The sequence below is a fragment of the Argentina anserina genome, chromosome 4, assembly GCF_933775445.1.
Source record: "Argentina anserina chromosome 4, drPotAnse1.1, whole genome shotgun sequence".
In the NCBI taxonomy this organism is placed as follows: domain Eukaryota; kingdom Viridiplantae; phylum Streptophyta; class Magnoliopsida; order Rosales; family Rosaceae; genus Argentina; species Argentina anserina.
Genome location: NC_065875.1, coordinates 3,088,166 through 3,102,303, shown reverse-complemented (window position 1 = coordinate 3,102,303; position 14,138 = coordinate 3,088,166). Strand labels below are relative to the sequence as shown.

Here is a 14,138-nt window from a genome sequence, read left to right as displayed (position 1 = left end):
TCCTTCTCCAACTGAAGTTAATGTAATTGGACATATGTTACTACTTTACTACTTTAGGCAGTAGTGAAACTACAATAGTACATTAGTACAATACATTGTTGTGTCATCATAACCTGTGCCTCTCACGTGACAAACATCCAAACCCACAGAAGAGGGTGCAGCACACAAAAGCAAAACAAAGACCACCCCTCTGTACTTAGCTCACTGACAAGTGACGACTGACATCAAATCCTAGCCGTCCAACCCCTACTGATCCTCTCACGACCAACCACTCAATCAAATCTCAGCCGTCCACATCCATTCCTTCCTCAAACCCATAAGGCCTACACATTAATCTCTCTTCTTCTCTTCTCTCTCTCTCTAGTCGGCCACAAACCCTCCTCTGTTCTTTCCCAAATCGAAAGACCCAGAACTCAAATTCGATAAAGATCGAACCTTTGGAGGGTTGAGAAGAGAAAGATCGAATCTTTGAGATGGATTCAGATCAGGGGAAGCTTTTCATCGGCGGAATATCGTGGGAGACGTCGGAGGATAAGCTGAAGGAGTACTTCAGCAATTACGGCGACGTTTTGCAGACGGTGGTTATGAGAGACAAGATCACTCAGAGACCCAGAGGTTTTGGGTTTGTGGTCTTTGTAGATCCTGCTGTTCTTGATAGGGTTCTTCAGGAAAAGCACACCATAGATGGCAGGACGGTATGAGCTAAACCAATCCCAGCAACCCTTCTTTTGTTTAATTCATAAAGTTTTGTTTTTTAATTGGTTTTGATTCATTTTTTGAATGAGTGTTTTTAGTTTTAGATGAGAATTCTAGCTGTTAATCTAATTACTCCTTGTTTTGAGAATTGTTTTAGTTGGAATATGATTGTTTTTGAAGCCGAAAAGGGTGATAGTGATTAATTGAGTTGATTGATGTGGACTTTGTAGCTGTGGTGAGTTGTAAAGTTGTAGTGTAGATGAGTTTGCTGGGTTAGAATTGATAGATTAGTAGGAAGGTTTGATGCAGGGTAACACGGTGTGGGTGATTACGCATAGGTTGTAGTTGGTTGAGAATTTAGAGTGGTTGAATTGTTGTAGCTGTTAATCTAATTATTCAGGTCGCTCTTGTTTTTCGAAGCTGAAGATGATTTTGGTTTTTAAATAGAGAAATGTGTCTTGATTTGTGTCGGTAATTAATCAATACAGTGGGCGGAGTTGTAGAGTTCTAAGCACAAGGTGGGTGGAGTGTATAGCTGTGGTGAGTTTTAGAGTTTTGGGTAAAGGAGTTTTTTATTTGGGGGGGGGGGGTAGAGTAGATGAGATAGCAGGCAGGTTGATGTAGGATAACACGGGGTGGGTGATCTTTAAGCATATGTTGTAGATGGTGGAGACTTTGGTTTTGAGGTGGGACTCATGGTAGGGGAAAAGAGAGGAAAAATTGTAGATGGGAATAACAAGGTAGCAAGCCTTTCAATGGTATGGAAATTTATGTCTAGTGATTTAGAAGAGATAGTGTTATCTGTGATTTTGAGATAGAACTTCTAGAGACTCATAACAACTAATACGTTATAGATTAGATTTTAAGAGGACGCTTAGTAATTTGAGCATGATGGAATGATTCTAAGAGCAGTATATACGGACTATAATAATTAATATTAGCTCTTAGATGGGCAGCCTGTTAAAGAAAAAGATTGTTACAAATAATGCACTAAAGATCAAATATTTAGAGGACTCTTGGTAATTAGAGTGAAAAATTATAGGACCAGAACTTCAATTCTTGATTTTAGCTCTTAGATCGTATCAAGCAATACGTTAGATTATTTGAGGACTCTTGGTAAGTTAGTGTGATTGAGTTGGGACTATAGTTCTTAAACGAACTCTTAGATGGACAGCCTTCCAAGGAAGATAGTTCTTTTATGACCATGTTGTTTCTGCTGCATCAGTTAGACATTATAATTTCAATACACATCCTTCTTGCCAGTTTCTTTTTTGCAGATTTTATTGATTGAATCATTGAGGTCGTCCTCAAGTTAAAATTGAGCTGTCTGTTGTGCTTATGTTATCTCCACTTACAAATGTGTCCTTACTTCTGCTGCAAAACATCTGGTTCTATATTTCAGGTTGAGGCTAAGAGGGCCCTCTCAAGAGAGGAGCAGCAAACTTCTGTCAGAGCAGGCAATCCTAATCCTGGTAGAAATGTAGGAAGTGGTGGAAATGTTAGGACCAAGAAAATTTTTGTTGGTGGGCTGCCTCCCACTCTAAATGAAGAAGAGTTCCGCGAATATTTTGAAGCTTATGGCATCGTAACAGATGTAGTTGTAATGTTTGACCAAAATACTGGACGACCTCGTGGATTTGGATTTATTTCATTTGACACTGAAGATGCTGTTGATAGGGTATTGCACAAGACATTTCATGAACTAAGTGGTAAGCAAGTGGAAGTAAAGAGGGCTCTTCCTAAAGATGCCAATCCTGGTGGAGGTGGCCGTTCCATGGGGGGTGGCCAGGGTGGTGGTGGTGCATCTGGTGGTGGTTACCAAGGCTATGGGGCATCTGGGGGCAACCCAAATGCATATGATGGTCGAATGGACTCAAACAGGTACATGCAATCTCAGAGCACTGGAGCAGGTTTTCCTCCTTATGGTTCTTCAGGGTATAGTGCACCCAGTTATGGGTATGCTCCTTCTAGTAATGGCATTGGAGGCTATGGTGGTTATGGAGGCTATGGTGGCTCCAATACTGGATATGGTGGTCCAGCTGCCGCCGCCTATGGAAACCCTAATGCCCCAAATGCTGGTTATGGTGGTGGTCCACCAGGTGCTCCTAGGAGTTCATGGAGTTCCCAAGCCCCCTCTGGATATGGTGGTATGGGCTATGGCAATACTGCTCCTTGGGGTGTTCAAAGTGGCAGTGCAGCTGCAGGAAGTGGTGGTCCTGGATCTGCACCTGCTGGTCAATCTCCTAGTGCAGCGGCTGGGTACGGAGCCCAAGGTTATGGTTATGGTGGGTACAGTGGAGGTGATGCATCTTATGGAAATCCATCTGCCTATGGCGCAGTTGGAGGGCGTTCTGGTAGTGTCCCAAATAACAATGTTGGTGGTCCTGGAGGGGAGCAAGTTAGTGGTGGTGGATATGTTGGAAGTGGCTACAGCGACTCAAATGGAAATGCAGGTTATGGAAATTCTGGTTGGAGAGCTGATCCGTCACAAGCTTCTGGAAATTATGGTGGTCAGATTAATGGTGGGCAAGTCGGCTATGGTGGGTATGGCAGTGCTCAGGCACGACAAGCCCAGCAACAGTAATTTTGATCTTCAGCTGTTCAATTGACATGTCTTGTATCTCTTGAAACATGAGCTAGTAATGGTCTCTTAAGACCAGCGGCAGCAGCAGGAACAGCTCAAGTTGGACGGATGCTTTGTGCCTGGTTGAATTGCTTAAAACCTATTAGTTTGCAGTATCTATTTTGGTAGTCTATAATAAGTAGTATTTTAGTGCGTACTAGATGCTCCTCCTATTTACTTTTTCTTCTGAGTGGTTTTAAATTTGGCGTGCTTATTATTGTCTACTTTCTGCTAGTGGCATTTACCTCTTGGTCATAGTGTTAAAGCTAAAGTAGCTTATATAACCGTATATTTGTTGGTTTTATCGCAGTTAAGTATTTTGTTATTTAATTCTGTTGCTTATTTCTCATTAATTTTCAATTGTGGATTAGATGCTGTAAGTGTGCTACTAGTGATTAGGATCTTGATTTGATATGGCAAGTAGGAATGCAAGATGTAGTGAAGGTTATTTCTGATACAATGGAGCAATGGGATGGTCACTTCGTTATGGGTAGCGATAATCGTAGTGGTAGTTGAAACTTTGACGATCGGATAATCATTTTCCCCCTGTATTTGCCCTTGTGTTGTACAGGAGGAGAGGTGCACAAGGTGTAAAGTGAAGTGTCCATCATGGCTGAACACCAGCTTCATAGTCGGCCAAGTTTGGGGGCGTGTTCAGCATGGATTGGAATTTTGGGAAGTTTTGTTCTGTTGAAAATACGTCATTCTCCAGCCAAAGTCCTGCCAACACGTGCAGAATCTCCCAACCTCACATCATTCATATCGTAAACTTCACCCTGCTTTATTGTTGCATGACAGAATGTGAGGTGAAAACAGCCTACGGTATGTTGACTTGAGCAGTTTAGCCAGTTTCACCTTTAAAATTGATTGTGTAAGGCTGTGTTTCGAATCTTAGCAGTAGAACATGACATGCTGTTCCACAATTAAGGGAAGCAGAAAAGGATTCTAAAGGAGTTGGTATGCATAGACCTTTAGAATGAAGTGAATAACTAACATTACACTTTTCTATATTTGGATCCAAAATCTGGGAATATAGGCTAGTATTATGCAGTTATATCGATAAGAATTAGTGCTTATTTTGTATATCTTCCTAGCCTGTTTTGTGTAGCTTCCCTTATTTCTAGTTTCCTTCCCTCTGTTCCATAGCATATCCTAACCTGTGTTATATGCTGGTGTGTTCTGTGTTGTGGCTGAACTGGAGGGTAATTTATTATTGAAAATGAGAAGACACTGATACTGTGGCGGACTCTCCTTGGTTCTTTTCACCTATTTTAGCATACTTCGGTGTCTTCCTAGCTGTGCTGTGTTAAAATTAGCCTGACTAAAGAATGAAATCCATTTTGAATGAGCATTGCTGAGCGCAATTAAGTATGCTGCTCTGTTGTATCTGGGATTTCCATACCAGCTTAGTTACAGATTTGAACCTAAATTTCGATGGTACCTGGTTGTCCTTCATAGGTTGTTACTTAGACCAATCTATCATGATATAAAAGATAGAAGGTATTGTACAATGGACAGCCATAGCAACATGTGTTTTAGTGATCCAGACTCCAAGAGTTTCTGTAGAGAAGAGCAACTAAGTATTATATAGGTTTCGAGCTTTCCCCATCATGCTTAACACCTCAAATTGGTGCACTTTGATGCTTTTGATAAAATCTGAGAATCGAAGAATTTAATTTGTTTTGGGAATTTGGTGGAGGTTCCCTCTGGAGGATATTGCTACACATACAGGGAGTGCTTTCTCCGTAATTGTAATTTGTAGTGAATTCTCTTGAAAAAGATACGAAGTGCTCAAGTTTATTAGAATGATCAGCTTAGCGTGTAGTGCAACAGAAAGATTAGCTTAGTTTGTCTTGGCCAAAGTAAAGTACCAAGAGAGAACAAATCACATGTGCAGTGCTTAAGTTTAACAGAAAGATTAGCTTAATGATTTTTGGCTAAAGTGAGCGGAAATTTTCACAAGAAGCTAATCTATAGCGCATCATTTCTTAATTTAAGCAATAATATTTTACACCAAACCCAATTCCAATTAGGAAGGAATGAAGGTCGGATGGGAACAACCAAGAATGAAAGTTCGTGAAAAATAATAATAACAGAATTATGAAAAGAAAATCACATTTCATATGCAGAAGGGAAGCCTTCGTAGGGATTGCTGAATACTGGAACATTACCAGGTCGTGAAAACACAATCTGCAAACACAGCGAGGAATTATGTTGTTCAACTCTTCACAGTTACAGAGAAAAGGGTACAAAACTAGATGATCATCACTTCTTGTTTGAATGTGATGAGAATTATGCTGTGTTTGATTGGAAATCTTACCTGGTAGTTTCCAAGTGTGTATGTCTTGAAACCAGCAGCACAATAATCAAAATAGTATTCCCATGTCCGAATAAATTTCTCGTTGAATCCAAGAGCAAGAATTTCACTAGAACAGTCATATTTGTGCCATGAGGATATTGCCAGTAGATGCTTGTATATAAAGAGTTTTATAGGATTATACTCACCTTTGTCTGTCCAAGAAATTTTTCCTCCAATATCTCAGAGTTTGGTAGTAATGAATTCCAATATTTTCTATGTGCTCGACACTGCAGTAGTGAATTAAATTTAGATGGTTTAGATATGAAAAGGGATTAGCACTAACACTGAATTTTATTCTCATGCTAACAGATCATACCAGAGCCTGGAAGAGTCGACCATGGCTGATGTTACTCTACTCAATGAAGGTAGACAGCCACCAGGGAAAATGTACTCCTTTATGAAGTCTGAACTTCGTCTGTACTCATCATAACGTTCATCTGGTATGGATATGAACTACAGAAATTTAACTATTAGAAAATGACATACATGCCATAGAACAATGATTGACTGATTCTTGTATTTTAGATGTTACCTGCAGAACAAGAAGCCCATTTTCTGCTAGCACAGATTCACAGGAAGCAAAGAAATCATTCATGAACTCGTGTCCTACACTCTCTAGCATCTCACTGGAAAGTACAACCATAGATCAAGGTATGTTTGCCAAAACTTTCATGAATTTGTTTTTGGTGAGAAAAACACTCACCATGATATAATTCTGTCACATTTATAGTTAGAAGGCATTTGGCGGTAGTCACACAGAAGAAATCTGATCCGGTCCTGTTAGAAATTCAATTGAAATTAATATCTGAATTGATTTAGTTAAGTTAATTTCAAACAGTTTGTTAAGCTTGATACCTGGAGGCCAGCATCTTTCACTTTCTGTTGTGCATACTTAAGTTGTTCCTCAGATAGAGTGATGCCAGTATATCTGCAACTCGTTTGTTTGACAACTTCAATAGCCAAGCTTCCCCAACCGCACCCTATCTCTAGAACTTCATGGTTCTTACTGATTTTAGCCTAGCTCAATTTAAAGAACGAAAGAATTGAAGTTATAAAGAAAAAATTTTAAGTAGCAAAACCAACAGATATTCAAACCTTGACAAAATCAGTAAGTTGAAACCGACCTTTTGAATGAGAGTAGAGATTTTTCGTAGCTGAGCAATCTTCAGTTTCTCATCTTCTGTCTTTAATACTCAAAACAGAAAGAAGTAGATAAGCAAAACTATTCCCTTTAACACTACTTACTGTAATCTTATTGGAGGATAGAGATTGTCACCTTAAAGACAGCACTAGAGTATGTCATTGTTTCGTCCAAAAACAGTGAAAATAGTTCATTACTCTAGAAGAGACAAAAACGATTGTGAGGTTCGGCATACTTAAATTGATAGTAAGTTGGATTGCGTACACAAACCTTGAATTACTTTCTTTCAATATAATGAACTCATTGTTTGCAGGTCATAATAAGTTGCATACCAGGTCATAATGACGAGAGATGTTCCTCCGAGCTTGTGTTAGAGTATTTTGCCTCGAAACGTGCTGAAAGAAATATTTTGCTGAGGCTATACTAGCTGTGAATAACATTGGAGTCCACCATCCCCTGAAACAAAAATAAAGGTACGTTCTAATGTAATGACATTTCAGTACTACTGGCTATTATAGTGTAAATTCAAACTAGAAACATAGTCACATCATACCTTTTCTTAATCAATTTTGAGTCGGAAGAATCATTATCTCTGTTGGCAATGAGAATCTGGAAAGTTTAAAAAGATTCGATTAATAATTTTACAGTAAATGAATGAGCAATAGTTTTGCACTGGAAAGTGAGAATTTATCACCATAAAAAAATTTAGAAGGCCTCCGTCTTTGTCAACAAAAGAAAAATCTCCATTTATATATGCATCTGCAAGGCCTAAATCAGCCTGTGTCATAACCTGACAAGTAGAAACCAATCAATTGAAAATGTTCATCATGTAGAAACTAGTCTTGAAAATTATCAGATTCATACAAAGAGCACATACCTTCCAGTAAAACTGAGGATTATGAACTTTAATAACACATTTCAAAGAACACCCTTTTCTTGTTCCTTCAAAGGTAAACATTGTACCCCCTTCCTCTAATAAACTACAAGAAGACGAGGCATAATATATCATTTATATGATCGATTGGATTGAAGTCATTGAACAATATAACTGGTGAGGCGGAATAATTACAAATAGTTTAAAAGACTGAAAAACCAATGTATGGTATGAAAAAACAGTAGAACAAGATTGTTGGAACATGATCTGTTAGATAACTAACTACAAGCTTACCGTTATATCGCTAAACTTGGGCTTTACAAAACTAGGCAGTAAAAATGCAGAGTAGTGTGCTGACCTACGGAAGCCATTATAGGAGATTTGTATGAACTAGACGGATGTTTACTAAACATAAATATTACTCACGTTAAACATCCAGTGGAGATATAATGTCTTATAAATCTAGTGACAAAAAGGCGCGCCCCAGTTTCTGTCAGAGATGGAACCATGTGTTTCGGATTGCTCAAGAGGGCACAACTGTTTCCAAGGATACCATGTGCTACAGCCATTCCAGCCTGAAAAATTAGTACCCTCAATATTAACCTGAAGTCCAAAAAAATTTGAATAAGCTATAAATTCAAACAATATATCAATACTGAATTGCTGCGTACCTTTAATCCATCCTCGTGGAAGCCATAACCTGGAAAAAATATCTTTGTAGTCAGTAATGGAAGGTAATCCAAATCTTAGGAACACATGAAATAGTTCTGAGAAATGAAGATTAAGGTAGTCTTGAATCTTACCCTGGTATGCTCCACAAAACCAGATTCCTCTTTTTCCTTGAATATGAGAAAGTTCCACTGTAGCTTTTGATGCAGCAACAGATGGGATTGGATGGCTTGTTGTCCATTTAAGCAAGGTATGTTTTGGTGTATGTTCTGGATTTAAAGTCACAAGAAATGGTAGACTTGTTTCCCCAAGGTTCTGCACATTAAAAGAATTATCTTGTTTGCAAAGTCAGATTCTGTAGATTGATCCCTAATATAATGGTTATTTTCTCAGAAGTTGAGCACATCATGTACCTGAAGCGCATTGAGCCAGTATGTCAAACACACTTTGTTGTCAGTACTACCGAGAAAATTCCACGCACTCCATGCGGCTGGGTTTCGGGGCATTAAATCTTTGTCACGATGGAGAAAAATATCACTGGCAACAAAGAGTTAAACATATGTTTCTGGATTAACTAAATTAGCAGCAAGGGAGATCCCAGGCCAGATCAACTTTAGCATAATCATTTTCCCAAACCAAATAGGAAAGTTTACCTATATACATATTGAAAGGCGCCAAGTACTCTCAGTTCATCTGATGTTGCCTGATCTCCTAATATTCTCAGGGCGTCGGGGGCGTGCACGGCCATTATGCATCCATCGTATATTTCCTCAAAATTATCTCCAGAGACAACTGTGGAGCCTGGTACGATTCATATAAACTCTATTAATGCAATCAGATTGTAATTCACTAATTCTGTTACTCGCAAAGAAATGAGTCATCAGTAAATTGCTTATCACACGTTCATTTGGAAGAAGACTGGAAAATGAAGTATTGCCAACCAACACCAAAAACTCACCCTCACCGGTTGTGCAAACTTTATGCACCTCACAGCTTGTTTTTATTCGAGACCCTTGACTCTCCAGCACTTCTCTAACCTAAAATTGTAACAGTTGCTTCAGATCAGGGCCTTATAATGATTGTTTTCAGGAGTTACTCAACATGAGGAAACATAGATATTACCAGTACATTCTTAGCAATAACAAATTAGTACCTTCCTCACATAACAATGTGAACGCCATCTAACAGTTAACCATTGTGGGCGGCCAAATATCTGTAGTAGAAACCAAGGTCAAGAGTGCCTAGGAATACTTTGTTTTCAACTTGATTTATATTAGAACTTGTATAATACGTATGCTTTCATTCCAAATGTGTAGGTTTCGGTTCAGCTTAAGTAGAAATGTACCTGAAGTAGATGATGATTGCGACAAAACGAAAGAATGGAGAAGGCTGAGAAGCTCATAACCCCTTCCGCTGGGCAAGACCAGATTGAACCACATATGGGAATCTGTAGGATAATGACATTACTATTAATTGACACTCATGTAACTAAAGTAAACTGTATATGACTGAAACAAACTCGTATTCAGATAACTCACAAGATAAGCCTTCTTAAATAATTCGGAGTAGCCACGGGAGTCGATGAACTTCCCCAAGGTTTCATTTCGATCAATGTCCGGATTATTCTCATGCACCTCAAGATAACTGCAGCAAAAAACCACACATGCACGCATCATTAATATAAGCGCGCACCGCAGCAAACCGTTGTTTAAATACATTTATATTACTCGATCAATTTATACCTGATGGCATCATGTTTAAACTTGGTGATTTCTCGAATCATTTGCCAGAAGTATGGATTTACCACATTGCTCTTTTGCGCAAACAAGCTCGACAGACCATTTCGACTACCCCATTCGCAGCCCTTCCCTTTGTCCAAGCTTGCCGAGAAAGACATGTCAGAAATTTCCATCTCAACTCCAAGACTCTCAAAGAACTCCATCATGTTGGGATACGTTACCTGCGGTCCAAGTTTCATTGCTTAATTAGGTCATCTCCAGTAAGAGGGTCTAAAGGGCTATATCATAAATTATGACATTATTCTGATATCCAACAATAAAAATGACTAACTACGGTTAAACCAATTAGTGGTCTCAAATCAGATTTAAAAAAAAAACAAAAAGTTGTGCATGTGGGGTTGATTGTAGTACACCAAATAAAGACAAGTGTCATGTTACAAATTACAAATTAATGATAAAACACTGTTATTATACATAATTAAATGTATAGCTTTGATCTGACCATTGTTTATGTTGTTATTTTTTTTGTCTAAAAAAATAGTTAACTTTTCCAAATTATCCGAAAATTTATTAAAAACTAGATCACAATGATCAATTATTTTCTTTTGTCTGATGATTAATTATATCATGCCAAAATGTTATCAATGAAACCAAATAGGTATACCCAACCCCAAACATACACCTTAAAAATTAGTTTAACTCAAATTCAATTTGATTTGAATTAAATCATTTTATAATAAGTTTACAAATTCATAAAATATTTGAAAGGACTAAAATTTAGCCCTTCCTTGTTAGAGATGGTTTACTGGTTTGTGAATAAAAAATAATATTTTAGGAGGCCAAATTTTAGCCTTAGCCCTAATATAGCCCTCCCTTACTGGAGATAACCTTAGGTTTTACAAACAATGTGAATCTCTAATTTACGTTTTTTTAGCCATATTGTGAGTACTCTCTTATATGGTGTCTCAGAACAGTATCTGATCTCCATTGCTAAACTACCTATTGTTTTTTTTTTTAAGGAAATGAATCGAATTCATTCAGTGGGAAATGCCATAATGACCCCAAAAGATCAAGTAATAGGATAGGACCTACACTAGAAAAGTAAAAAACGGCGCACATAGTGCTTATTCAACAAAACAAAAGTCTGAAAAATGTTTTCTTCAAAAAAAAAAAAGGTTTGAAAACCGTCCAAAACAAGTGGACATAACTCAAAAACAAATGCAAAAGAAAACAAATAAACTTCATGAACCCTAGACAGATCAAAGTAACCAATTCAAGCCTATGCCAACAATTGAATACTCTATATTGGTTGCTTCCAATATATGATGGCAAAGTCGCACTAGGTCCAAGTAAAAATACGTAGGAAAAGAAAGGACCTAAACCAAGCCTACTACGTTTTAGATACAAAACCAATAGGCTGGCCCAAAGCCCAAGCCCAACATATATCACCCAGACCCGCCGTTCGGTCCAGCCGAGAACCCCCGCCGACCAGCACCGGTGATCTGCAATTTCCGGCGGTCGAACCCGCCCCTCCACCATAGCAATTAACAACACCCTAAGTCAAGGTGCCGCCGCCTACCGCCTGGTGCAACCTCGACAGCCCCTGGCCTCGATCGATCACCTAGCAGCGTTCTAGACCCAGTAAACCGTTGAATCACTGCGCTCTGCACCCAATGGCTGTTGCCGAGAGACTCCCAGATCGCCGCTCACCCAAAGCAAGACGATCGCTGCCTCCTTTGCACCCCACGAGCGTCGTCTTGCCGAAGCAAGAGCGCCGCCGCCTCCACAAAACCCCTAGAAGGACCTTTGGCTTTTGCTCCGAGAAGGACGGAGCTCTGATTGAATCCTCACTTTTGTATATGATGCCAAACTTCCTATTGTTGGGAGAGAGTAATTTTGTGATACTACATTGTACTGATTACCTAACTTTATCAACTGCAAAGAAAATCTAAGGAGCTTCAAACCGGCCTATGGCAGAAGAGAGGGAGATGGGGACCTGATCATAATGTCACACTTCCTTCTCAAAGTGTCATGTGACATCCCACCTCTGTTTCAAATCTAAAGAGCAGAAGGGCCATACTCCAGCAATGCATATCACATGCTCATTATATTTCCCTTCTCTGGTAGGGTAAATTCACTAAATTGTCTTCATTTCTTAAAATTTAAGAAGAGTATATGGTTTTGTTATTATTGAAATTAGTCAAATTACTCAACCTAGAGTCTTGAAGAACATAAGGAATATAGAGGGGATTGCAATGGGCCATGAAAAGAATCTACAACCAACTCTGTCCTAAACTATGTTACATGCAGCCAAAACTAATTAGTTTGTGTTTGATGACACACTTGATTGTTCATGTTTATGAAAGCTAGCTTGTACCAACTAATCATGTTACAATTTGTTTTTAATACCCTCCAAGTACAAAACAAAACAGAGCAATCTTTACCCCCCCCCCCCCCCCCCCAACATGGGGACCAATATTAACTTGCATGGTAGCCCATCCACTGCTAGTCTGCTCCTTCCATTCATTATCTTTTCATTCATATAAGAGATTGTAAGAAATTAATCTCAGTAATCAGTATAGTAGCTGGTGATCTTGAACATTGTGAGTGCTCAAACACCAGAACTTGAATCCCAATCTTGGTTAATGATTGAATATATAGAAGAACGAAACTTCAAGCAAGCCAGGCAAACAGCAAGAACAGCAGCTAACAAACGCTAACAAAGCTATGGATTAACTTAGTACAGAATCTTTGAAACACCAAGGAGGTTCACTCAAGGCATGTATATAGAACAAGTGTTGGAATAATCTAGTACTGCCAACTACTGAAAACTGATGAGCAATAATAAAAAGTAGATGATGAATGTCTGGTACTTACTCGATTGAAGACCATGAAACCAAGGTCCAAATCGACGCCATCAAATGTGACCGTCCTGGCATGACCTCCCAAGTAATCTTCCTTCTCATACAGCTCTACTGCCACCCCTTCTTTTGCAAGAACATAAGCTGAGACCAAACCACTGATCCCAGAACCTATCACTGCCACTCTCATCCTTCACTCCTGTATGTATCATATGCATTCACTTTACTAAAACCAGAAACATACAAATTCGTTCACTTTAAACTTACAGTGCTATATATTATTATTAGAAGGGCTTAAACAACAAATAGTAAGAAAGAACAAAGAGAAGCTGAACTCCAAGATTTACCAGAATGGTGCTTCAGGTTCTTGAATTGGAGGAATCCAAAATCCCAAAACCCCTCAAAAAATTATTGGCTAGTCCCCTTAAACCCTTTTTCTTTCTCTTTGATTGACAAAAGGAGCAGATAATGCAGAAGTGATAGAGAGGATGAGGAAAGAGACAGATGACACTCTAGTTATGCAGAAAAGAGCAGTAGATAGATGAGCTTATTGGACAAGGGAGGAGCTTATATACATGTTCCTAAACTACCACAATGTTGGTGACATTTATATCTCAAAATATTTTCCTTCACAACAACATGAGAAAGGACAAGCAATGGTCAGTAAAGAGTAATTGTACATGTAACTAGAAAGAGGCATTCAGTTCACATTATTGTAATATATGGCTAATTAGTTATATAATTTCCTGATTTTATATTATATCAATGAACCAAACCAGTGTTTGAATCTGTGTGGATGATTAATTATTTAAGGATCTGTGAGGAAACTTCCAAGATTTCTGTTCTATACGAGATTTCAAATTGATGGACAGTGGTACTTGTCCAATGTTTGCTTGTGATAAGCCTTAAAGATTCCAAGTGAATGTGTTAACATCCACACATTTTGGTTGCTTAGTTGCTGCTAGTTTCATGGGAAACTTGTCCAATTAGACACCATGTAATATGATTCCAACCCAATTCCTCCCCACTTTATTATGTATTTCATGTTTAAATTTACTTCTTGGGAAGAAAAATGGGATAGGCAAAAGGGAATGTATGTTGACTATTCATTTTAAATCTGTAATGAGAAGTACAAGTGGAAAAGTCCTCCCTCTAAAATCTGGAGATATCTCGTAC

The 14,138-nt window shown here is 38.6% G+C and overlaps 2 protein-coding genes across 2 annotated transcripts; one reads left to right on the top strand and one right to left on the bottom strand.

Annotated features, from left to right (window-relative positions):
- Positions 1-350: 350 nt before the first annotated feature.
- On the top strand, positions 351-3,649 carry LOC126792839 (heterogeneous nuclear ribonucleoprotein 1). Its single transcript, XM_050519317.1, has 2 exons — positions 351-695; positions 2,099-3,649. Exons 1-2 carry the CDS (start codon positions 474-476, stop codon positions 3,278-3,280), a joined length of 1,404 nt encoding a protein of 467 aa, XP_050375274.1. The 5' UTR covers positions 351-473; the 3' UTR covers positions 3,281-3,649.
- Positions 3,650-5,371: 1,722 nt separating this feature from the next.
- Positions 5,372-13,456, bottom strand: LOC126792840 (uncharacterized). The gene is made up of 25 exons (XM_050519318.1): positions 13,310-13,456; positions 12,979-13,161; positions 10,105-10,322; positions 9,901-10,006; positions 9,708-9,809; positions 9,516-9,575; positions 9,321-9,399; positions 9,016-9,163; positions 8,776-8,899; positions 8,497-8,677; positions 8,365-8,393; positions 8,120-8,268; positions 7,697-7,799; positions 7,514-7,609; positions 7,373-7,428; positions 7,152-7,275; positions 6,955-7,017; positions 6,803-6,862; positions 6,534-6,695; positions 6,382-6,455; positions 6,211-6,304; positions 5,995-6,131; positions 5,825-5,905; positions 5,640-5,745; positions 5,372-5,509 (listed from the first exon to the last, which is right to left on the bottom strand). The coding sequence occupies exons 2-25, from the start codon at positions 13,150-13,152 to the stop codon at positions 5,432-5,434; spliced, it is 2,604 nt and encodes an 867-aa protein (XP_050375275.1). The 5' UTR covers positions 13,153-13,161; positions 13,310-13,456; the 3' UTR covers positions 5,372-5,431.
- Between the last annotated feature and the right edge of the window lie 682 nt (positions 13,457-14,138).